This window comes from Canis lupus, chromosome 18, assembly GCF_003254725.2.
Source record: "Canis lupus dingo isolate Sandy chromosome 18, ASM325472v2, whole genome shotgun sequence".
In the NCBI taxonomy this organism is placed as follows: Eukaryota; Metazoa; Chordata; class Mammalia; order Carnivora; family Canidae; genus Canis; species Canis lupus.
The window spans coordinates 49,958,088-49,980,483 of record NC_064260.1 but is presented as its reverse complement, the minus strand read 5'-3'; the positions used below and the strand labels follow the sequence as shown (position 1 = coordinate 49,980,483).

General features: G+C 59.4%; 4 protein-coding genes across 13 annotated transcripts; 1 reads left to right on the top strand and 3 right to left on the bottom strand.

The window, feature by feature from the left end:
* Positions 1-610: 610 nt before the first annotated feature.
* On the top strand, positions 611-6,184 carry RPS6KB2 (ribosomal protein S6 kinase B2). Of its 10 annotated transcripts, none has more exons than XM_025445891.3 (15): positions 665-821; positions 1,147-1,187; positions 1,283-1,403; positions 1,675-1,743; positions 2,240-2,387; positions 3,418-3,475; positions 3,578-3,678; positions 3,806-3,896; positions 3,980-4,088; positions 4,200-4,307; positions 4,839-4,901; positions 5,043-5,120; positions 5,210-5,317; positions 5,429-5,541; positions 5,765-6,184. In XM_025445891.3, exons 1-15 carry the CDS (start codon positions 750-752, stop codon positions 5,949-5,951), a joined length of 1,467 nt encoding a protein of 488 aa, XP_025301676.1. In that variant the 5' UTR covers positions 665-749; the 3' UTR covers positions 5,952-6,184. The 10 variants fall into 10 exon arrangements, with proteins under 10 accessions (XP_025301675.1, XP_025301674.1, XP_048952796.1 ...); XM_025445892.3 differs by having other exon boundaries at positions 666-821; positions 3,980-4,070; XM_025445890.3 differs by lacking the exon at positions 1,147-1,187 and having other exon boundaries at positions 611-821; positions 3,980-4,070.
* Positions 6,185-6,301: 117 nt separating this feature from the next.
* On the bottom strand, positions 6,302-8,556 carry LOC112659293 (protein tyrosine phosphatase receptor type C associated protein). The gene is made up of 2 exons (XM_025445896.3): positions 8,405-8,556; positions 6,302-7,138 (listed from the first exon to the last, which is right to left on the bottom strand). The coding sequence occupies exons 1-2, from the start codon at positions 8,405-8,407 to the stop codon at positions 6,518-6,520; spliced, it is 624 nt and encodes a 207-aa protein (XP_025301681.3). The 5' UTR covers positions 8,408-8,556; the 3' UTR covers positions 6,302-6,517.
* A 344-nt stretch (positions 8,557-8,900) lies between these two features.
* Positions 8,901-14,110, bottom strand: CORO1B (coronin 1B). Its single transcript, XM_025445895.3, has 11 exons — positions 14,004-14,110; positions 13,036-13,238; positions 12,674-12,796; positions 12,438-12,567; positions 12,076-12,257; positions 11,869-11,988; positions 11,107-11,211; positions 10,881-11,026; positions 10,577-10,634; positions 9,516-9,794; positions 8,901-9,348 (listed from the first exon to the last, which is right to left on the bottom strand). Exons 2-11 carry the CDS (start codon positions 13,234-13,236, stop codon positions 9,223-9,225), a joined length of 1,470 nt encoding a protein of 489 aa, XP_025301680.1. The 5' UTR covers positions 13,237-13,238; positions 14,004-14,110; the 3' UTR covers positions 8,901-9,222.
* Positions 14,111-18,619: 4,509 nt separating this feature from the next.
* Positions 18,620-20,087, bottom strand: GPR152 (G protein-coupled receptor 152). The gene has a single exon (XM_025446322.3). The coding sequence runs from the start codon at positions 20,085-20,087 to the stop codon at positions 18,678-18,680; it is 1,410 nt and encodes a 469-aa protein (XP_025302107.1). The 3' UTR covers positions 18,620-18,677.
* Between the last annotated feature and the right edge of the window lie 2,309 nt (positions 20,088-22,396).

Genomic DNA, 22,396 nt, shown 5'->3' with positions numbered 1-22,396 from the left:
AATGATAGACACAGAGAGAGAGAGAGAGAGAGAGAGAGAGGCAGAGACACAGGCAGAGGGAGAAGCAGGCTCCATGCCGGGAGCCCGACCCGGGACTCGATCCTGGGACTCCGGGATCGCACCCCGGGCCAAAGGCAGGCGCTAAATTGCTGAGCCACCCAGGGATCCCCTAAATAAAATCTTTTAAAAAAATAATAAATTGGGATCCCTGGGTGGTGCAGCGGTTTGGCGCCTGCCTTTGGCCCAGGGCGCGATCCTAGAGACCCGGGATCGAATCCCACATCGGGCTCCTGGTGCATGGAGCCTGCTTCTCCTTCTGCCTCTCTCTCTCTCTCTGTGACTATCATAAAAAATTAAAAAAAAATTAAAAAAAAATAATAAATTTACACCCATACCTGCATGTACTTCTGCCCCATCCAAACTCAAACTCTCCCTACAACCAAGATGAGCGCTTTCCAGGCCGCCCTTGTCCGGCGCCGCCCCCAGGAAGCAATGCTGGGAACACCGAGGGTTCTGCATTAGAGCGTTAAGCCGGAACTACAGTTCCCGAGAGGCTTTGCGCCGGACGCCATTTTTTTCTCCCGGCCAGACTAAGCAGCCTGCTGGAAGGAGAGGGAAAGCCTCATGCGTCATTGGCGCGCGCGGCCGCGGTCGCAGAGTGATAGCGTACGGCTTCCCCCGCCCCGCCCCCCGGGCTGTCAGTCTGAGCGCGGCCAAGCACGGCAAGGGCCCGCCGGGCCGGCGCCGCTATGGCGGCCGTGTTTGACCTGGACTTGGAGACGGAGGAAGGCAGCGAGGGCGAGCCAGAGTTCAGCCCCTCGGTGAGTGGGCCTCCCGGGCGCGGCTCGATCCCGGAGCCGATCCCATTCCCCAGACGGTGGAATCGCCCTGGCTTGCCCCCAGAGCGTCTCAGAGCCCAGCCCGGATTAAGCTCTGGTCCATCCCGACTTCCCCCGACCTGTCTGTCTTCCAGGCCCCCGCGCTTACCCTGGTCCTCCCTTCCTGCCCTCGGCCTCTCCTTCCCAGTGCTGGCCCATCGCCCGCCAGCTCCCATTCCTGACCCCGTCCTCTCCTGGGCCAAGTAGTCCAGCTCGAGGGGGAGGGATCCCCTGCCTTCCTTGGCTCTTACCCCTCGGTTTCTCACAGGACGTGTGTCCCCTTGCCGAGTCGAGGGCGGCTGGCCCGGAGTGAGTGAGGGTTGTGTTGGGGGGAGGAGGGAATGGGCTGGGGAGGGAGACACGAGTACTGGAGCCTGGCCCCCATTAACTTCTTGTATCAATAGGCCTGTGGGACACTGTGAGGAGGTGGAGCTGACTGAGACCAGTGTGAACCTGGGCCCTGAACGCATCGGGCCCCACTGCTTTGAGCTGCTGCGTGTGCTGGGCAAGGGGGGCTATGGCAAGGTACTGGCCCTCCTTCCTCACTGGTCTCCCTGCCTCAGCCTTGCAGCAGCAAAGGGTCTCAAAGCAAATTAGACTTATAAATCAGCAGAGCCTTCATAGAACGCTGTAAAGGAGGGGAAGGCAAATCATCTCAGAATCAGACTTGACATCTTTACTGCCCCACCCTTGGGTGGGCCTAGGCCTCTTGGTCTGAAGGTCAGAGCTTCAGGGTGGAGCTTTGTGAGGGTAGGATGTGGAGAGGGAGGTTGATCCTGTCTCCCCTGCCCCACAGGTGTTCCAAGTCCGGAAGGTGCAGGGCACCAACTTGGGCAAGATATATGCCATGAAAGTCCTGAGAAAGGTGAGTCATTTGTTCAGCCAACAAATCCTTGCTTGGTGGCTGCCATTCTCCATGCACTACTCCAGGCTTCCAGAAGACAATAGTGAACATGATGGAGGAGATGGTCCCTGTCTTGGGCATTGGCTGGTTTATTGTCAACGATGGTTATATTGTTTTGCAGTAATTCTCAACTGTGGGCAATTATGCGTCTATATTTTTGAGCCACAACTAAATAGGGATGCTACTGGCATCCAGTGGGTCAATGCCAGGGATGCTGCTAAACATCCTACAATGTATAAAACAGCACCCACAACAAAGAATTATCTGCCCGAAATGTCATTAGTGCCAAAGTAGAGAGGTACCTCTAGAGGATAAATCAGTCCTTGAGAAGGACAACCACTGATAGTGGAATTATGGAGAAATATAATGGAGTGATAAAGGGTGGCAGAAGGGTAATGGCTGGAGGGACTAAAAGAGCCTGAGGTGCCCACCTTCTGATTGATCCCCGCCTCTTCAGGCCAAAATTGTGCGCAACGCCAAGGACACAGCACACACGCGGGCTGAACGGAACATTCTAGAGTCAGTGAAGCACCCCTTCATTGTGGAACTGGCCTATGCCTTCCAGACTGGTGGCAAACTCTACCTCATCCTCGAGTGCCTCAGTGGTATGAGTGGGGGCCCAGCCAGGGAAGCAGGGCCAGGGAACCAGCCAGGAAGCACTGGGAGCTCTGGGGGAAGCCCGGAGAGATGTGGTGTGTAGAATGGCTAGGGGGCCCCCACACCCATCCATCCATGCATCCATTCGTTCGTTCATTCGTTCATTCAGCAAACGTCTGTCGAGCACCTATTGTGTCCCTCACCTGTATTGGGGGTGGATGGGAACAGTTGGAGTTTGTACAGTGGCTTGTTTTGTCCATTTCCACTGCCCCTTCATGGCCTGTTTCTCACTCCTGTGTGCCCTGTGTCCAGTTGGGTCCCAGATCTGGTGGTTCATTCTTAGCAGTGTCCTCCATCCTCTCCACTCTTGGGAGGGGAGGGCATGGGTCACGATTGTTTCCTAACTGGACCTGAGGCCTGCAGCTCACCTTCTTCCATGAACTCTCAGGGTCATTATCTCACCACGGAATTGTGCCCAACGTTCCTACTCACAATTACGGGGCTCTTTGTAATGGCCCAGATGAAGCCTGGCCTCCTTGGCCTGGTGCCCCCTGTTGGCTGTGAAACGGTTGGGGCCTGCTTCCCACCAGGTCTTATCTGCACAGATGAACCCTGTGAGCCCCAGTCCCCACGTCCCATCTCAGCACCCCCTCGATTCTGTTACCGCGGACTGTGTCCCCTCACGTTGGGATTAATTTTGCCTCCTCTGAGATTTTTTTGTGTTAAGCTCTTGGAGCTATTGCCTCAGTCTGGCATATTAGAGCACCTCTGTGCATGTCTGTCTCCCCATTAGACTGAGCATCCTGAGGGCAGTGGCTGGGTCTCTTCATCTCTGTGTCCCCAGCTTCACCCAGCACAGGGCCAGATACCGAGTAGGCGTCGGTAGATGTTTGCTGAATTGAATTGAATCCCCACGGCAGCTCTGTGAGGCAGGTAGGGCCGGAATTTTGAGTCCCACTCTCCCCAAGAAGAAACCAAGATTCGGAGAGCAGAGGCGCTGGTTCCCAGCACACAGCTGCTGACGTGTTTGTGTCATAGGCGGTGAGCTTTTCACGCATCTGGAGCGAGAGGGCATCTTCCTGGAAGACACAGCCTGGTAGGTGTTACTTCCTGCCTCTCCGGAGGGGCTCCAGGGATCCCCTCCCCCAGAGCCCACCCCCCCCCCAACCCTTGCCTTCACCCTATCCTGTGTCTGCAGTTTCTACCTGGCAGAGATCACCCTGGCCCTGGGACATCTCCACTCCCAAGGCATAATCTACCGGGACCTCAAACCTGAGAACATCATGCTCAACAGTCAGGGTGCGCATGTGTGCACGCACCCCCACCTTGTGCAGCTACATACGCTGGTTCGGGATCTGCAGGGAGGGCTGAGGAGCACCATGCTGTGGGCCAGGGCCCTGATCACTCCCTCCAACATCTTTCTCAGGCCACATCAAACTGACAGACTTTGGACTCTGCAAAGAGTCGATCCATGAGGGCGCTGTCACCCATACTTTCTGTGGCACCATTGAATACATGTAAGCAGCAGCTAGGTGGGACCGGGGGTCGGGAGGATGACAGGAAGGGCCCGACCCAACTGATGGTTTCACCTGGCTCCCAGGGCCCCTGAGATTCTGGTACGCAGTGGCCACAACCGGGCTGTGGACTGGTGGAGCCTGGGGGCCCTGATGTATGACATGCTCACTGGATCGGCAAGTCCAGCCTCCTGGGTGGGGGGGGTTGGCAGGGCGGGGGGTGGGAGGGGGTCCCCATCTGGGAGCAGGACCAGGACCAGGGCCTTGGGGGAGGCTCACAAGTCTTTCCTCCTCTGCCTTCTCCAGCCACCCTTCACCGCAGAGAACCGGAAGAAAACCATGGACAAGATCATCAAAGGGAAACTGACGCTGCCCCCCTACCTCACCCCGGATGCCCGGGACCTTGTCAAAAAGGTGGGCTTCCCCCTGCCCCCGATCCAGCCTCCAATGTCTTCTAGGTCCTCCTTGGAATCCTGAGTTTCTCTGGGCAGCGGGACACCCCTGCCTGTGCAGTTTGCCTTTATAGTATGAAGGAACACTGGCTTTGAGGTCCAAGACGCTGAGCTTGGACCTTAACCCTGGAAGACCAGCTGCACACATCCCTAGTCTAAGTCCTAATCAGCAAAACATTCACGATGAGCTAGCTGCTCTCCCATTGAGAAGCCATTCATTGGGGGTAAAAGTGGGAGGCTAGGTTTGGAGATTGGATCCCACTGCAGTGGCCTGGATGGGGTGCTGTTGCAAAGGCTTCATGGAAAGGGCCCACTAGACCAAACCTTGGAAGTCCTAAGGTTGTCATAGGTGGAGACCACGCTCCAAAGGCCTTGTCCCCACCACTGCACACATACCCCTCCCCTGTCCTCACCCCAGCCAGCCTAAGAACTCAGAGGAACATGCAATCAGTGCCTCTCCCCCAGACCCTCACCCTCTGCCCTTGCCCTGCAGTTTCTGAAGCGGAATCCCAGCCAGCGGATCGGGGGTGGCCCAGGGGACTCTGCTGATGTGCAGGTGGGTCTGGGACCACTAAGAGGGGGCAAGGCTGAGCCCCCAAAAGTTCCAGGGGGCAGGTAAGGCCTTAGGGCAGAGGGAGTTACTGAAGGAGCCAGGGAGGGTGAAATGATGAGATGTTTGGGGGCACTCTACCCACAGAGGCACCCCTTCTTCCGGCACATTAATTGGGATGACCTCCTGGCTCGCCGCATAGACCCCCCTTTCAGGCCCTGTCTGGTGAGTGGAGGTCCCTTGGTCTGGGGGCAGGTGGAAGGCCTGTCTTGGATGCCCCCTAACCTCTCCTCCCCACTCTGGTCTGCCCACAGCAGTCAGAGGAGGACGTGAGCCAGTTTGACACCCACTTCACACGGCAGACACCAGTGGACAGTCCAGATGATACGGCCCTCAGTGAGAGTGCCAACCAGGCCTTCCTGGTGAGGTCCTGGGTGGCCTGAGGGTTATGGGGGCACGGGCAGGATTATGGCTAAGGAGTGGTGGACACTGAGTGTCCCCTGGCCCTGCCTTTGCCCCACCGCACCCTCCAGGGCTTCACATACGTGGCACCTTCTGTCCTGGACAGCATCAAGGAGGGCTTCTCATTCCAGCCCAAGCTACGCTCCCCCAGGCGTCTCAACAGTAGTCCCCGGACCCCGGTCAGGTACCACAGGGCAGAGAGGAGTATGTAGTTGGGCCAGAGGCTAGTTCTAGCTTTGGCTCTGCTGCTCCATCCCAGGGCTGCCTGGGTTGAATCTCAGCACTAGTCTCCATTTTTCGCATATACCACCGGGGACCTCACAGCTTCTGTGCCCAGGCAGGTGGGGAAGTCGGCCCTCTGACCCTACTGCTGGTAGGGGCTGACTCAGCTTCGGTTTCCCCCGCAGCCCCCTGAAGTTCTCACCCTTTGAGGGATTCCGGCCCAGCTCTGGCCCACCGGAGCCCATGGAGCCCCCTCTACCTCCTCTCCTGCCGCCGCCACCACCACCACCATCGAGCACTGCCCCTCTCCCCATCCGACCCCCCTCGGGGACCAAGAAGTCTAAGAGGGGCCGTGGGCGCCCTGGGCGCTAGGACGATGGGTAGCTGTGAGGGCAAGCAGACCCTAGGGCAGTTCCAGACCGTGGAGGTGTGTCTAGGGGTACGGGAGTGAGTGTGTGTGAGAGCATGTCTCCGTTGGGGGTGGCTGTGCCCCTGAACCGTGCCCATGAAGGGCTATAGGCTGTGGCTGTCAGTGGAGTGGCCTCGCTGCCCAGCTGGTCTAGTTGAGCTGTGCCCTTGAAGAATTAAAATATTGAATCATGGCACTGACCTGGCTCTGCCCTTGGACTTCTGAGGGTAGGATTGGGTGGGGTTGGGCCAGCAGGAGCCCCTGCCTAGAGACGGGCAGGTTACTACAAGACCACAAAGCCGGACCACAGAGCCACAGGGCTGGAGGGGTTTTATTTCAGAAGGCTCTCCAGTGCCACTAGGGATGGGTGGGCTTCCTGATGGGGACAAGGATACACAGCTTTGGGGACAGAACTGGTAGGGGAGCAATAGTCTGAGACACCCTGTGTAGCGGTGTGGGTGACAATAGGTCCAGGGTAGCATGGGATGCAGAGGCACAGTGACAGGGATGTGACACACCACACTGGCTCTTACAGTGCTGTGACGTGGAGGCCCTGGCTGCCAGCTGCTTCGGCGCTGTCGTCCCAGGCCGCGCTGCCAGCAAAGGCGTGCAGGTCGCTCAGCAGGGCCTCGGCGCTGCCCCCTGAGCCCACTGGCCCCTGGGAACTAAGGCCCAGGCCCCCTCCGGTGTTACTGTCACGTGCTTCCTCGCCTGGCTCTGGGACCTGCTGTGGGCAGGGCCCCTCTCTGCATTGCTGATCCTCTTCCTGGGACTCTGTCTCCTCCAGGCCACCAACCAGATGGTAGTCCTCTTCCACATCCTGCTCGTCCTGCTGCTGTTCTGGGTCCTCATCGGGTGGCTCCACCTCGGCCTGGGCCCGGAGCCAGCGGCCCGGTGGGCTGGCCCAGAGGAGGCGGCGAGTGCGGCCCCATAGTGCGGCGCCCAGGCGGGCTGGGTGGTAGTAGCCCCCTGAGTCGCGGCTGAGGCGGCGCCAGGCCAGTGCCAGGCCAGTGGCCAGCAGCAGTAGCAGCAGCAGCAGCAGGACAACAGTGACAGAGCTGGAGCTCTCACTGTCCTTGGCACTGCTGCCTGAGCCCAGGACCCCTGGCAGGGCCAGCAGTGTCCCGAGCCCAAGGGCACAGGGCAGGTCCTGTGGGGAGACAGGCAGGGGCTTGTCACCTGGGCTGGGGGCAGTCAGACCGGGTGACTCGCTCCTTGGTTGCCTTATGGGCCAAATGGGGACAATCAAGTAGAAAAGCCCAAGTTTTTACTCTGTCAGTAAAGTCCTGGTCCTTTGAGATGCAGCCATGGAGCCTCTAACCCACTCCCCAGCCACCCCACCTTCACTGTCTGAGCCTGTGCTTGCCTACGGCCTGTGCGCCGGCTGTTCCCTCTGCTCAGCGTGCTCATCCCCCAAGAGCCACATGACTGCCGGCTCACCTTGGCTCCCATCATCTCAGGGAGGCCGAATCTGACCTGCAGCGCTGCCTTGCCTCTCACCCCTACAGCCGGGCTCTACCTGCCTCTCCCTCGTACTTCTCACAGCGTACGAGTGCTTCTCATTATTGCCCTATCTGCCCCACCAGAGCAAGCAGCAAGGAGACAGGGGTCCTTTTGCCTCAAGGACTTAATTTCTGGCACACACCATAGGTTCCTGGCACACATGGTAGCTGCTCAGTAATTACTGGTGTGTCAAGACTCTATGGGTAGGAGTGGGGGTAGGGTGGGATGTGCAGGGAGGGGGGTAATCTGCGAGGCTGGCGTTGGGGTTGGCTCTTTCTGAGGCCTGGATGGAGGGACCAACTCAGAGACAACTGTTTACCCTCCACTTGGCCAGGTCTCAGGACGTGGGTCCCTGAAACCCCTCTTCCTCCCACCCATGGGACTGCCTCAGCTACTGCATTTCCGTTCAGTCCGGTCCCTGGGGGCCTCAAGCCTGCAGGGCCTGGGGCTGGGGGAGGCGGGTGCAGCTACCAGAGGAAGCCTGCGGTTGGAACAAGGCAGGTGAGAGATGATGGGGGGGAGGGGTGTGGAGGTTCAAGCAAGCCTCCCCTTCACCCCAGGCTCTGTTTGCCCAGGCTCCAGGAACACAGGTAAGTTCTATGCCCAGGTTCTAGCTCCCCAGCAGAACAGGTGAGAGGGTCTGCCAGAGGTTCCTGAAGGGGAGCTGGGCCTGGAGAGGGGTGCTGGGGGCACACCTTGAGTCCCAGGGAGGTCCAGCTCTGAGGTGAGATGAGGAAGGCCCAGCTTCTGCCCCATGCTTGCCCTGGGTCTCCCACCTCTGCCCTCGACTGACTGCTCCAGCTTCTGGAACCCCACGTGGGCGGGGGGGTCCTCCCTTAGTGCCCAATGCCCAGGCAATCCAGCTCTGACCTGTTGCCCCCACCTCAGGACCCAGTGGGCTCTTGGTGCTCACCATCAGTCCGCCGGCCTTGGTGCTTGAGCGCCCGCCACCAGCTCTGGCTGTGTTCAGTAGAAGTGAGCTCTGGCGTGCTCAGCTGCAGCTAGGGGTTACTGGGCGCTTCCGCTTCCTGCCCACAGTACCCCACCCAACCCTCCCTGCCATAGGCCCCTGCTAGGGGCCACAGGCCTCTTAGGACCACCCTAACCCACACTAGCGCGTCACAGATCTCTCACCTATTGAGGCCAGGGCTGTGGGGCCCGTGGCTAGGCCTCCAGGGAGAGGGACTGGACACCAGCTCAAAGCACGACACAGTCCTGGGCTGGGTCCTCAGTTTCTCTAGCCGGCAGAATTCAGGGAAGCAAGGACTGGGGGGTGAGGTGGGGAATGCTAGTGGCCCCCAGACCTTTTTCACATCCTTGGGTCCCTGAGGGCCTCATCTGTCCCCAGCATTACACACTTCCTTTCCCAGCTGCCTGCCCCCCCAACCCTTGTAGAGGGCAAACCTGACTTTTAGAAAGAGAATTTTATTTGGAATGAAAATATAGAAATTGTTTCTCCCACTTCCTCTGGGGAGGGAGCAGGGCTGGCAGGTGGTGGTCCCTCAGAGTATAAGCTTGCCTTGATACAAAAATCCTCCCTAGTAACAATGACAAGAGCCAGGCTGCGGCTCTAGCCCCGGGATGGGTGGTTGTGGACTGCTCCAGAACCTGTCCCACAGGCCCAGGGCAGGAGGCAGCCAACAAGCGGTGTGACTTGCCAGCAGAGGCTGGGTGAGGAGGGAGCGAATGAAGAGGAAGTGAGGGGGAGCAGCATCCCCTGGGCCTATGGTCCTACGCATCCCCATTCTCCATGCGGCCCAGCTGCTCCTCCAGGCGACCAATGCGCTCCCCCTGCTCCTTGACCAGCGCCCTCAGTGCCCGAAGCTCCTGCATCACCTCGTCCAGCTTCCGCGCCTCCTGCAGGGATGTGGGGGCAGGAGTCAGGGGGTGCAGAGCTGCAGTTATCCCCAAACCCCCTGGGCAGGGGACAGAGCCCCACAGACAGGCAGTGAGAGGTTTAGGCACACACAGCAGACCAGAGCCACCAGGGTTTCCTGACACCACCCCGACCATGGGGCACATACCCCAGCTCCGGTGAGGCCACCGCTGGGGATGGAAGCCGGGACGGAGGTGGCAGATGTGGAGGCCCCGGGGCGGGCTGAGCTCGGGGCCACGGCAGGCCGGCTCTCCGATAACACGTTGCGCCTGCTGACCTTCAGGTCCCGCTGTTTACTAGGCACGTAGGCCTCCCGCAGGGAGATGAGGATGGGGCTGGCATCCCGCCCGCTCACCCATTCTTCTGCCTCCAGGGCTGCCTCAGGCCCGGCTGTGTCAGGGTACAGATCGTCCTGGAAGAGGTCCGACTGGGCAGGGGATGGGAGAGGTCCAGGTCAGTCGGGGGCCCAGGGTAGCTACCTCCTTGTCACCCTCTTGTCTGGACCCAGGGTAGCTACCTCCTTGTCACCCTCTTAGCTTCCAGGTCTTCACCCTGTTGACCCATCCTCCAATGGCCTGACCCCAAGTGGCCACTCTAAAGCACAAATCTCTCGTTTCACTTCCCTTTGAGATACGACTTCTCACAGCAGCTTTCCCAACACTCCTAAGCAGGGGCCAGCTATGTGGCTTTGTGGGATTCTGGGAGCCCTGCAGCCTCATTCACAGCTCTCCTCCCTCGGATGTGCCCGGCATGCTGGATGGCACACTCAGTAAATACTGGCTGGAGAACGAAGCTCGTCCAAGGTTCTTGGCTGGGCATCTGAGGCCAGGCACACGTGGGCTGATCCTGTCTTCATGGGAGTCTCCCCTACAGCCAGACTCCCATCCCTCTTTCCTGCCCTTTGCCTGGCTTAGGCCCACCCTAACCATGCTCTTGGTCCTGCCTGGCCTGCTACAGGGAGTCCGTCGTGGCTGCCCAGTGTGTCTGTCTCCTGTGGCTGTTCCAGAGCAGGGCCTCAGCTCACTCTGTCTCATCCCTTCTTGTTCTCCACCTGGCACAGCCCAACCCCTGGCTAAATGACAAAGGCATCCTGGCATCTCTCCAGCCCACCGTCCACATCCACACTCAACCACGTCCTATTCGCAGGCCTCACTCCAGTCGCCCCTGTCTGCTGGGGAAGGGAGTAGGCAGGGGACCAGGCGACCTCACCTTTCTTGGCACAGTCATGACAATGGGCTCACACTTGCGCTCATGCAGTTTGTAGAACCTGGGAAAGGGAGGGGAGGGAGGAACCATGGGGGGAACCTCCCCATCCTCGGCTCCCCTGGCTCCTGACTCTCTACTTCAAGGCCTCACCCTAGCCCCTCCACTGTCTGACCCTGGCCCTCCTGTGGGCTGGTTCCTGTTCCTGAGCAGCCTCCAAAGATCTGATCCCTCACCCTAGTCGGCCCTGGCCTGGCCTCTGCGGCCACATCATTCCCCTGCAGCTGGCCACCCAGGAGGCCCTTCTTACCGGGCAATCTCGCACTTGCTGACCTCCAAGCCCCTCTTAGGCATGCTGCCCATGCCCCTCTGGGGCTCTTTGCTGGTGAATGTGTTCAGGAAGTGGATATAGGGGGGCTCATCTGTGATCTCAAAGTATCGGATGCTAGAGTCACCCTGTAGGGGGGAGGAGGCCAGGGTCAGCACTCAGACAGCCAGCCCTCTTCCCTGCCCCATCAGCCCTGGCCAGGCCCCACCTTGCCGCAGACGTAGACCACACTGGTATCCGGGTCGTAGAAGGGCAGCAGGGCCCCATTGCTAGAGTCCAGCTCCTGGAGAGCCATGGGTTCCTCCAAGTTTTCCTGGCACATGGGATGGTGGGCAGTCAGGCCAGGCCAGAACCTTTCCTTCTCTCTCCTCACCCTCCCCGCCCATCAGGACTGGCCCCAGGCAGCCTCACATGCCCGCTGGCCCTGCCTCCACCATGCCATATGGGTGCTCTCCCACCTTCCAGGACCCCCTCCATTTCTAGGATCTCATTTTCCCAGCCTGCTCCCAGGCCACCGAGAAAGCCTCTCCTGCGTGGGAGCTGGGGATGCCTGGCAGCACCACCCTGTCTCAGAGGAACCCACAGAGGCCACTGTACAGAAGCACAGGGCTGTGGGACAGAGCGCCCTTGGAGAAGGGCTGGAGGCCTCCTGGAGTAAGGGGGCCTCTGTACTGGGCCCCAGAGGGCAGCCAGAGGGGAAGAGGCAAGCAAAGGAAGGAAGGGCCTCTCAGCTGGCAAGATTGACAGTGAGCTAAGGCCTGGAGAAAGCTGGAGGCAGCAGGGGAGGCTGGAGGGCAAGGGGCAAGGATGGAAGAGGCTGGCAGGGTTCCAGGTCCCGAGAGCCTCAGGTGCCAGGCTGAGAACCTGGGACCCCCAGACCTCTCCAGGGTGACGCATGCCCTCCTGGGCCAGGATGGGGTCCAAGTCTCCACCAAGCCTGTCCCCTCAAGGCTGGCCATGGCCTACTCACCGGGTCCCACAGTGCCAGCTGCCGCTCGCTCATGCGGCTGAAGCCCGTGGTGAACACTTTGCCATCTGCCAGGAAGATGGCCCGCATGGGACGGGCCCCTTCATGGGCCTTCTCCCTCTCCTATCCGGGGGACAGAGTGGTCAGTGCAGCACCTGACAGAGCCCCTTGGTTTGTCCACTACCATCCTAGCCCTCTGGGGCCACGTACCGCCACCAGGGTGCCCCGGCGGGGGTCGATGATGCGCACACTCTTGTCCTTGCATGCAGAGCAGAAGAGGCTGCCATTGCGGTTCCAGCTGACGTTGTAGATGAGGTCAGGGTGCAGGCTGTCCAGGCGGTACAGTTCCTCTGCAGTGCCCACGTTCCAGATGAGCACCACGTTGTCACAGCCTGCCGGGCAGGGGGCCGTCAGCCCAGCAGGCTGGCTTTGACCACCCTCCTGGGACACCTGGCCTCTTGAGCTCTGTGGGTCTCAGCTTTACCACCTGTCAGATGGGCCTGGGAGAGGGTGTGGGTTCCGTAGCTGCGTACAGACAGGGGCAGGGGGGTTGGGGGGTGGGCAGAGCAGACCTGCACTGAGTAGCACGTTGCGGGCAGTCGGGTGCCAGGTGACAATGCCCACTCGCTTGGTGTGTCCCTCCAGCACCACCACTGGCTCTGTCAGTGGGGAGGTGAGCCCATTCTCGGGGATCTGCCACACCTGTGGGAAGGGTGGGGTTGCCAATTGAGGACCTCTGCTTGGCTGTGCTGCCAGCAGCCTCGAGCCACACCTGTGAACCAGGCCTGACCACAGCGCCGTGCCTCACCATGACTGTACAGTCCTCCGAGCCGCTGGCAATGACTTCATCGTTGTGGGGACACCAATCAATGTCCAGGACAGGTCCTGTGTGTCCACACACCGTTGGGTAGGCCTTGTCGATGCGGCCCGTCTGCGGGCATGAGAGGAGCAGTCAAGGGTGTGCAGGAAATGTTTGTTGCCTCTGACCCTAACTCGGTGGCAATAAAAAACTTTCTCCATCTGTGCTAATATCTCTTAGGCAATAAGTCTGGATTATGACACCTGCCCAGCAGTGTGGGGATGGGCAAGATAAAGAAAGTGAAGCTAGGAGAGAGGCCTGGAAGGTGTGGTCAGGTCTCCACTCCTTCCCCCAGCCCTGATGGGGCCCACCTTGCTTAGAGGGAGCACCAGGAAGGCACCCCCGCCGCTGGCCTCTACGATCACAGCCAGGAACCTGGGATTGACTGCGCAGAAGGTGCTGTCCCAGGTGACACGAGACACTCGGATATCTTCATAGCACTGGTCATTCTTGACCGGCTGTCCAAACACATGCCGGAATTTGCTCTGCCGAACCACTTTGCGGAAGGACATATCTGCAGGGTGGAGAGGCTTGGGTCAGCCCTCACCCATGCCAATAACACCCAACCCTCCCAGGGCTGCATGAAGGGAGGTGGGAAGGATGCATCCTGGGGCCTGATCACTGTCTCCCTCTTGGCTTGCAGTTTCCCCAGTTACAGAACGGGGTCACAGGTGCAGACCCTGGCTGCCACCTACCAAGGGGGCATCTGAGATGGAGAGGGAATGCATTGACCTAAGACCCACAATACTGAGACGAGAGGGGCTCTGCAGGACCCTACCCAGGCCCCTCCCTAGCCCTGGTATGTGTGGGGGAGGTGGGAACTGACGAAGCCAGGGCAGGCTTATAGTTCCTCTGTGGGTCCTAGTCCGTTCCGAGCAGGTTCCTTCCGGCCAGGATTTGAAAGTTGGGTGAGGGGGAAAGGTCTCCAATGTGGAGCCGCGCTAGGCCCCAGTTCTGAGCCCCCGGGAATGTGCAGTGCCTGCAGGAATGTGCAGGGAGCCCCAGGCCGGGGGGTCAGGGAGGCCTGACAGGGCTGGGCGGGGGTCAGGATGCCGCTCCCGGCCGCAGAGCATCCCAGGGCGCCCTCGGAGCGGGGTCCAAGGTGAACCGTGGGGGGAGACGCTGGGCAGCCACAGGGGCTTGGGGCTGAGGGTGGAGCGCCGCGGAGGGGCAGGGCTCCTCGGACACACGACCCCGCACCCCAGCCTCCCTCGGCTCCGCCCCCGCAGCCTCATCCGGCCCCCCGCCCGCGCTCCCAGCCCCGGCCCGCTACGCTCACCGGGGACGCCGGGGGCTGCGGCACCGGCCTCGGGCGGCTCCGGATCCTGGCCTCTGGGAAGCAGGAAGCGGGAATCAGGAAGTGACAGAGGAGCCGGGCCAGGGGGCGGGGGGGGCGGGGGGGCGGGGGGGGCGGGGCGGGGGCTCGCGGGGGCGGGGCCGAGGTCACGCGCGGAGGGGCGGGAGGCTGCAAGCGGAGGCGGGGAGCGCCCGGGCCATGGGGGCGCAGGGGCGGGGCCTGGGCGAGCCCCGCCCCTCAGGCGCCCGGGTCTCATCGGAGCGAGGGGGTGGGGTGGGGGTGGGGCCGGGGCCGGGGCCGGAGGGGCGGTGGGTGCGGGCTCCGTCCCAGTCCTGCTCCTCTGGCGGTGCCCTCGGAGGTACCAGGATTGGGTGGAGCCCCTGCCAAACCCCCATCCCAGTGCATATTTCTGGGTCCCCCAGGCCACCCCGGACTCCAAAATATAGTATCTAGTCTGACAGTCGATATATTCACGTGCCTCTTTTCAAAGGTTACAAAAGTACTTGGTGATGAACATTGTAAATACAACAGCAGTGTTTTAAGGGGCACGTGGAAGGCCCCAGCCAACCCACTCTTTCCGATGAACACACCCTTGGGGCCTGCCGGGCCTCCTTATTAAAAACAGGAATGGGGGGCACCTGGGTGGCTCAGTGGTTGAGCGTCTGCCTTTCGCTCAGGGCTTGAGCCCGCAGTCCCCGGATGGAGTCCCACGTCGGGCTCCGTGCATGGAGCCCGCTTCTCCCTCTGCCTGCGTCTCTGCCTCTCTGTGTGTGTCTCTCATGAATAAATAAAATCTTTTTAAAAAATAGGAATGGGGGCGTGTCCCCTGCAAGATCCCTTGCACCTTCCTTTCTCTCCCCGACATTCTCCCATGGAGGCATAGTGGTCTGTCCACAGTTGATCCCCCCGCCTAGCTCGCTCCTGTGACAGGAACCCAGACTGGCGGCCCCAGATATACCCCATCGGAGTCCGCATCCTATTCCGGGGTGACTCAGATGTTCCTCGAGGTCTGACAAGCAGAATCTGCCCCCTCTGCCTGGGGCTGGTGCCACCTCCCTCACCTTCCCTGGGGTGATGATGGTCAGTCTTTCCCAGAAAGAGAAGTAGGTGGGAAGAGGAGGAAGAGCAAAGCCAGAAAGAGTCTTATCTGGGGCTGCAGGAGGCCCCACTGTGCATCTCAGGCAGGCTGGGGCTTACACCCTATTCACCCCCCATCCTACTGCCTGAGGAGGAAACAGCTCAGAGGGGAGGGGTGCCTGCCCCAGGTCACCCCACCAACATTTAGTCCCCATCTGTTTGGCTCCAAAGTACTTGCTTCCACATACTCTGAGGGAGGCAAACCCTTCCAAAAAAGGACAGGAATGAGGGTGCTTTGGAAGAGGGAATGCAGCCACTAAGACTCTCTCCCCATTGTGCCCTCCAGGCAACAGCCAGGGGTTGTCTAAAGCCCAAATCAGACCCTTACCCCAAGCCCTCCTCTTGCTCCTTATTGCCACACTTGAAATAATGCCAGTAGTCAATGTGCACCCCCCCCTCCCCCCCCATACGTTACCTTCCTCTGTCCTCTCCCTGCATGTGGTCTGGTGACACTGATCCTCTTGTCCCTGAGACAAACCACCTTCTTTCCCACCCCAGGGCCTGGGTACATCCTGTTCCTCCATCTGGAAACTCTTCCCCCAGCTGATGAAAAGGCTCCATCTCTTGCTTTCTCCAGGTCTCAGACCATTCCCCTCACTCTCTGGTCCTTACTTGTTCCTCCTGTCTCCTTGTTAATCACTATCTGATGTTATATTATATAATGATTTGCATATTTGTGTTTTGTCTGCCCTGTGCCACTAGAATGTCAGCAAAATGAGGGTAGCACTTTGTCTCGTTTTCCACAATATCCCCAGCACCTAGGGTGAGACCTAGCACACGGCGTGGGGTTAAGTCATGTACACTGAATGAATGAATGCACAGCGGTCCTGAATGGAGAATTGAAAATGCTCATATTCACAACTCTCAGAATAGACATCAGGTCCCCATGGGAGGTATCTCTCTCCCAGAGCAGGGGTGGGTCTCCTAGAGGGCAATGGGAGCCCAGCCCCCTAGGATGTTAGGGGTGAGGTAGATGGACTATGCAATGTCGGGATGAGCCCTTCCTTCAACCTCTCTGGCCTTGGGGGGTCATGTTTCCTCTAACACAAAACCCTCTTCTATGCGTCAGCAGTTGAATTCCTCTTTATCCCGTGAAACCCTTCATGGTACTGCTCTTTCTCCTGGATAGCAATTACCCATTATGGGTGAGATCTCCCCTCAGGGACCTTGAAAGTGGGGCTGGCCCGCTCTCCAAAAGGCTAGGTTTGGAATGGGGACCAGAGTTGGGGACAGGTGGCTGGCACTGGGGTTTTAGTGCCTGATCTGCCGGTCATGTTGTAAAAGCTTTGGGACCGCTATCTGGGAGAAAGGGGAAGAGCATGCAAAGTGCCCCAAGGAGGACACAAGTCCAGACCCTGCTTCCAGGGAGTGTGCACCAGGGGGAGGAGGAGGCAGTCTGGTGGAGGGGACAATGCCTGGTTGGCAGGATACTGCCACATGGGCTCTGGCCCATGAGCGAGTGTTGATCCCAGGCCTGAGTGAGGCTTGGGGATACCCACTGGTATGATTAAGCTAATGGCTAACAATTCTGCAGCACTTACTCTGTGCCAGGTAAGGATCCAAGTACTTCATAGGGATTAACACTCCTAGGAAATGGGGACCATTAATATGATACCCATTTTAGAGACGAGGAAATTGAGTCCCAGAGAAGCCAAGAGCCATGCTGAAGATCCTACAGCTGGTGAGTGGTGAAGCTGGGATTCAAACAACCCCCAAGGGGCACCAGAGGCCATGCCGTGAACCCCACCCTTGTGTCTCCAGAATGGAAGGCTGACTGGAAGGTCACCTAACAAGTGCTCAATAAATGAATGAATTTAGCAAATTCATGCCTGTTCAGAAATCTCTCTCCTGCAGCTTTGGCATCCGCAGTCCTGTTACCAGGAAATGCTGGTATTATGCCCCTGGCATTGGCCACCATTCAGGGCGCTTCCACCCCTGGGACCAGTTAATGACAGCAGCAGCCCTTGCAAGGGGAACATTACCGTCCCGTTCTACAGAGGAGAAAACTGAGGTGAAAGGGGACCTAGCAACCAGAACCCAGATCTCCCTGTGCCTCTCCAGACCATCTGCACTGTCTTCTGCCTTTTTCAAGTGGAAGCACCCCTGGAAGGGCAGCACAGAAATGTCTGTCATTTATACCTATGGGTAAGGGCAGCTTTTAGCTGCTGCAGGTCACATCGCTGAGCTATGGGCTAAGGACTGGAGTGGGGGTGGGTTAAAAGGGGAAAGGGCTCATGGTTTTGGAACACAGTATGGTGAGGGAAAGCTTGGGGGAGGGGGGGAGGTGGCCAGAAGAGAGCGCTGGTGTGAAAGGGAAGAGGGGGGTGGAAGTGATAACTTCAGCACTTCCTACTTTTTCTTGCAGTGTCTGCACCTTGAGAGGGAAGAGGTGGGTTCTGCCCCGAAATGCTGTGTGACCTCCTGGGGGCCTATACCCTTTCTGGAGCCACTGGTCCCCAGAGCTCTCTGTTTAGACATCCTTGCCTCTCTGCCTGTGGGCTGAGTGCACAGAAGGGGCTCCACTGGAGGCAGGACCATGGTGGGTGGAGGTGAGGGTGGGGGGAAGGTGGACCCTAGTTGAACCCCTGAGTGGAGAGAGCCAACACGGAAGTCCTCTGGAGCCATCCAAGGCACAGACTCGGCCCTGTATTCTCTCAGGACCCCCGGGGGTCTGTGGCCCAGAACTAGTCATGGGCACAGCTGACCTGCCCCAAAGCTCACAGGACCCCAGAGGCCCAGGCCAGGTGGCACTTCCTCCCCTGCGGGGACACCTCTGGATGGCAGTGAGTAGTTGGAGAACTTCTGCTCACTGAGGCCCTACTGCATGCCAGGCTCTAGCTGAGTGCCTCACTTGCTTTCTGACTTAATCCTCACAATGGCAGATGTAACAGAAGCTCACAGGGTGAAATGGCTTATCCAGAGCCACCAGGGCCTGAGTGGAATCCCGCTGCCTTGCAGAGGGAAGTCCTGCTGGTCTCACTTCCCGTTGGGGGCAGAGGCCCGGTGGACAGGGCTTGGCCGTGCCAGGCCAGCCTGTGTGGGCTCCTAGGGCCCTAGGGTCCTGCTGGCTTGTGAATACCTTCCTCCTCCGCAGGGCCTCCCTCCTCTGGGTGAGGCAGGGAGGACAGGAGGGAGGGAAGGATGAAAGGGGGGCTCAGCTTCAGCCCAGGGAGGTCACCCCTGCTGGCTTTGTCCTGCAGCCTGAGGTAGGGGTCCAGGCTGTCGGATGGCAGAGTCCAGCAGGTTAGCCCAGGCTCCGACTGCTGAGCCATTGGGCATAGGGGCAAGTGTGGAAAAGCTGAGTGGGACCTGCATAGGGACATGACGCTCACGACAAACTGCCTGGGACTTTTGGTGCTTCATTTTCACTTCCCCAAAGTCCTCCTGCCAGGCCCAAGGGACCAGATGGGGTTTTCCATGGTGACTTTCTCTACAGCTTCCCTTCTCTCTGACTGGCTGGTTCCTCTGCCTCCCCCTAACTCTTCCACTGCCCTGATGGGCCTGGGCTTTCCCGGACCCTCACGTGGGGCCTGTTCCAGGGGCCTCCTCTGGGGGGACACTGCCGGGGCCTTCTCCGTCAGAGGCAGCAGGCACTGCTGGGTTCTCAGGGGCTCCTGGGGTGGGATCTGTGGATGGAGCAGAAGAGGCTTCATCACAGGGTCTGGGGGCTGAGCTGGCAGGGGATCCAGGGGCCTGGGCCTTCGGGCTCACTTGGGACTGGGCCACAGAGTCCACGTGGGGCTGGGCCTCATGGTTCACCTGTGGCTGGCCTGAGGAGTTCAGCTGAGGCTGGACCCCAAAATCTGACCGTGGGGGAGCCACAGAATCCAACTGGGGCTGGGCTGCAGGGTCCACTTGTGGGGGGGTCACAGGGTTCCTTGGAGGCTGGGCCCCTGCCATTGGCAGAGTCTGACCCTCAGAGTCCACTTGGGCCTGTGGCTCAGCCGGCGTGAGGCTGCCCGGCCGTTCTTCACACAGAGCCGCGGCAAAGGAGGAGAGCACGGCACGCAGCAGGGCACGGAGGTCGGCGCTGGCCAGGAGGCAGAGGAAGGGGCTGAGACAGCTGTTGAGCAGGATCAGATAGTCGGAGTAGACCAGGGCTTCCCAGAGCAGGTAGCCGGGGTAGATGTCCCACAGGAAGGCCAGGTAGAGCAGCTGGGCCACGTGGTAGGGCAGCCGCAGGACCACGTAGGTGGACAGAATGGTCTTGGCCACGCGGGCAAAGCCCTGGCAGGCCGCGGGCCGTGGCTGGTGGCGGCAGCAGGTCTTGCAGGCAGTGGCCTGGGTGAGCACGTGGCAGACAAGCAGCAGGAGGAAAGGCAGGAATCCCCCCAGGATCTCGAGCATCCGCAGCGGCAGCTCCTCGCTGTCCCAGAAGTCCAGGCAGATGACCAGGTCATACCACCAGACAGCGGCCTCGGGGAAGACCAGCCAGGGGACACTGAAGAGCGTGGCCAGCACCCAGACCCCGGCGCACACCCAGAGGGGCAGGCGGGCCGGGCGGCGCCCGGGGTACCAGCGTGGACACAGCGCCAGCAGGCAGCGGTCCAGGCTGAGGGCGGCCAGCAGGAAGAGGCCCGAGGAGTACGACACACCCCACAGGAAGTAGTAGAAGCGGCAGGCGGCCGTCCCCAGCGGCCAGTGCCCTCCGTGCTGGATCTCCAGGATCTGGAAGACCGCTGCCGCCAGGAACAAAAAATCGGAGAGGGCCAGGCTGAGCAGGAGCAGGGCAAGCCGCGTGCCCGCTCCCTGCCGAGCCTGCGAGCCAGCCAGCCACGCCATGAGCCCGTTGGCTGGCAGCCCCAGGAGCAGCAGGGCCACCAGGAAGACCGTGTCCCAGCCACCCTGGGGGTAGTAGTCTTCATCGTCCAGCTCTGTGCGGGGCCCGTGGTCGGCAGCACCCAGGTTGGCTTCCATAGCAGCGTCCATTTGAGGTCCCCAGTGTGCCGTCGGCTACAGAGTGGGTGCCTGAAGAATCAATGAAATCACGGGGGGCTGAGTATGAGAGAGAGGGTGCTGTGTACCTCTGGCCAAGTCACTGTCCTTCTCTGAACCATCATTATCACCTTTTGCATAGTCAACCTCTGCCAGGAACTTTAAATAGGTCACACCATCTAGTCCTCATACAATCCATTTTACAGGTGAGGAGAGGAAGGTTCAGAGGACCAGAGATTTGCTCAAAGTCAGATGCAGGACAGAGGCCTGAAACTCAGACCTAATCATTCTGCCACATGGAATGCTGGTGTCCCCAAGTCGACTAAACCAGAGGCTTTCAAACATATGTTTAAATTTGGTGAATTGGGGATTCCTGAGTGGCTCAGTGTTTTAGTGCTTGCTTTCAGCCCAGGGCATGATCCTGGAGTCCCGGGATCGAGTCCCATGTCGGGCTCCCTCCATGGAGCCTGCTTCTCACTCTGCCTGTGTCTCTGCCTCTCTCTCTCTCTCTCTCTCTCTCTCTCTCTGTCTCTGTCTCTCATGAATAAATAAATAAAATCTTGGGCAGCCCCGGTGGCGCAGCGGTTTAGCGCTGCCTGAAGCCCAGGGTGTGATCCTGGAGACCCGGGATCGAGTCCCACATTGGGCTTCCTGCATGGAGCCTGCTTCTCTGCTGTGTCTTTGCCTCTCTCTCTCTTTCTCTGGATGAATAAATAAATAAATCTTAAAAAAAATAAATAAAATCTTTAAAATAAATAAAGCTGGTGAATTTTTTTTTGGCTAAAATATTATAGTGGAACTCTCACGTGAACTGGATGGAGTGCTCAGATTAAAGGAGGGGGAGTGCCCCTGGGGCTCCTGGGAAGACAATTTGCAAACTGCTTGGTCAGATCACTGGAGGCCCCTTTTCATCTGGTATCCTGGTTCAAGCATTTTTAGATTCCAAGAGGGGGAGTTTCAGGGTCTCATGGGCCTGTAGGAGTCCAAGGGTGGGCAGGAGCCTGGGCCTGAGGAGGCCCTTCCCCACAGCAAGAGCAGCTCATGAACTCAGGGTGAGGTCTGTAACTCAGAGCCCAGCAGGCTGGGGGCCAGGAGGACTGCCCCAGCTTGAGCTTTTTCATCATCCTCGACCCCTAGCTGTGGCCCTGTTCTCACTTGCTCTGGGAGAAGGTGGTTCTTTGAGGCTACCAAACAGAGCAGGGGTAGGGGGCTCAGCAGTGTGATTAGGATGGGGTAACTGGGACTTGAGAGGCCTGCTGCCCCTCCCGCTCACCCACCCTGCCCACACCCTCCCTCATTGGCCCAGGGACTTTCCCTCGGAGGTCCAGCGCTGAGTCAGGGGAGGAGGTCGATGCCTCAGAAAGGTTGAATCCTGCTGGTGGCCCCATGATTCCAGCCCCTTGGCCTTTAGCCTGGTGGTGTCCTCTCTCCTAGGGCTCAGGCAGACCCCACTCTGCAAGCTCCAGTCCCTACTGGATCAGAGCCCTGGGCTCCCCTGAGCCCCCAGAAGTGAGGCTTGGCTTACCTGTGAGGTGCAGTCTGCTGGCCGGAAGGAGCAGGGAGTGCCTGCCTGCCCTGCAGTCCAGCCATCCGTAGGGCCCCACGCCGGGGCCTGCTGCATGGTGCCTGGCGGCGCTAAGGCGGCTGGTATGAAACCCAAGCTGAGAAGACATCAATCATTCATGGGGCTGCTCACTGGGAAACCCTAACCCCAGCTTAGCGGGGCCAAGTGACCAGCCAGGCCACCCCATCCCTGACAGAGCCAGGTGGCCAAAACCCCCTCATCCTGGGCCCTTCTGCCTCAGGGTAAACTCTGCACCTCCCTGCCCCACCCTGCCAGGGTCCACCTCCTCTGACATCACCCCCATGCCCCTCACTCTGGCATTCAAGGACTCTGTGATCTGGCCTCGCTTCTTCAATTTCACATACCCTCTGTTCTGGCCACGAGGTGCCCCATGAAGGGGCTGCGTGGGCAACTCACCCTATTCTTTCCCACTTGCCAGCTTTTGTCCACACTATTCCTCCTGACGTGACTTCCCTCGTCCTCTGGCTAAGTCCTGCCTGTGTCGCACAACTGGCGTTGGGCAATATTACCCCCATCTTATAGACAAGGTGACTGAGATGTGAAATTGCTGGATCTCCCAGCTCACAAGTGACAGAGCCAGAGTTGGAAGTGGAAGCTCATTGCAGCCCTGTGTCCCGGCATCCCTGTTGCTGAGGACAGTCCTCTTGACCCATCTGGCTCTACCCCTAGGCAGAGGGCTGGGATTAGGGCCTGGGCTGCCTGCCTCACTTACCCTAAT

What these genes read in the sequence shown, in the direction of transcription:
- GPR152 (XM_025446322.3), bottom strand. Translation starts at nt 20,087, where the DNA reads ATGGACGCTGCTATGGAAGCCAACCTGGGTGCTGCCGACCACGGGCCC.
- RPS6KB2 (XM_025445889.3), top strand. Translation starts at nt 625, where the DNA reads ATGCGTCATTGGCGCGCGCGGCCGCGGTCGCAGAGTGATAGCGTACGG. An exon ending in CCATGAAAGTCCTGAGAAAG is followed by an intron (nt 1,744 to 2,239) that starts GTGAGTCATTTG and finishes CCGCCTCTTCAG; the next exon opens with GCCAAAATTGTGCGCAACGC. An exon ending in GTGCCAACCAGGCCTTCCTG is followed by an intron (nt 5,318 to 5,428) that starts GTGAGGTCCTGG and finishes CGCACCCTCCAG; the next exon opens with GGCTTCACATACGTGGCACC.
- CORO1B (XM_025445895.3), bottom strand. Translation starts at nt 13,236, where the DNA reads ATGTCCTTCCGCAAAGTGGTTCGGCAGAGCAAATTCCGGCATGTGTTT. An exon ending in TGGTGCTCCCTCTAAGCAAG is followed by an intron (nt 12,797 to 13,035) that starts GTGGGCCCCATC and finishes TCATGCCCGCAG; the next exon opens with ACGGGCCGCATCGACAAGGC. An exon ending in CAACGTGCTACTCAGTGCAG is followed by an intron (nt 12,258 to 12,437) that starts GTCTGCTCTGCC and finishes CCTGCCCGGCAG; the next exon opens with GCTGTGACAACGTGGTGCTC.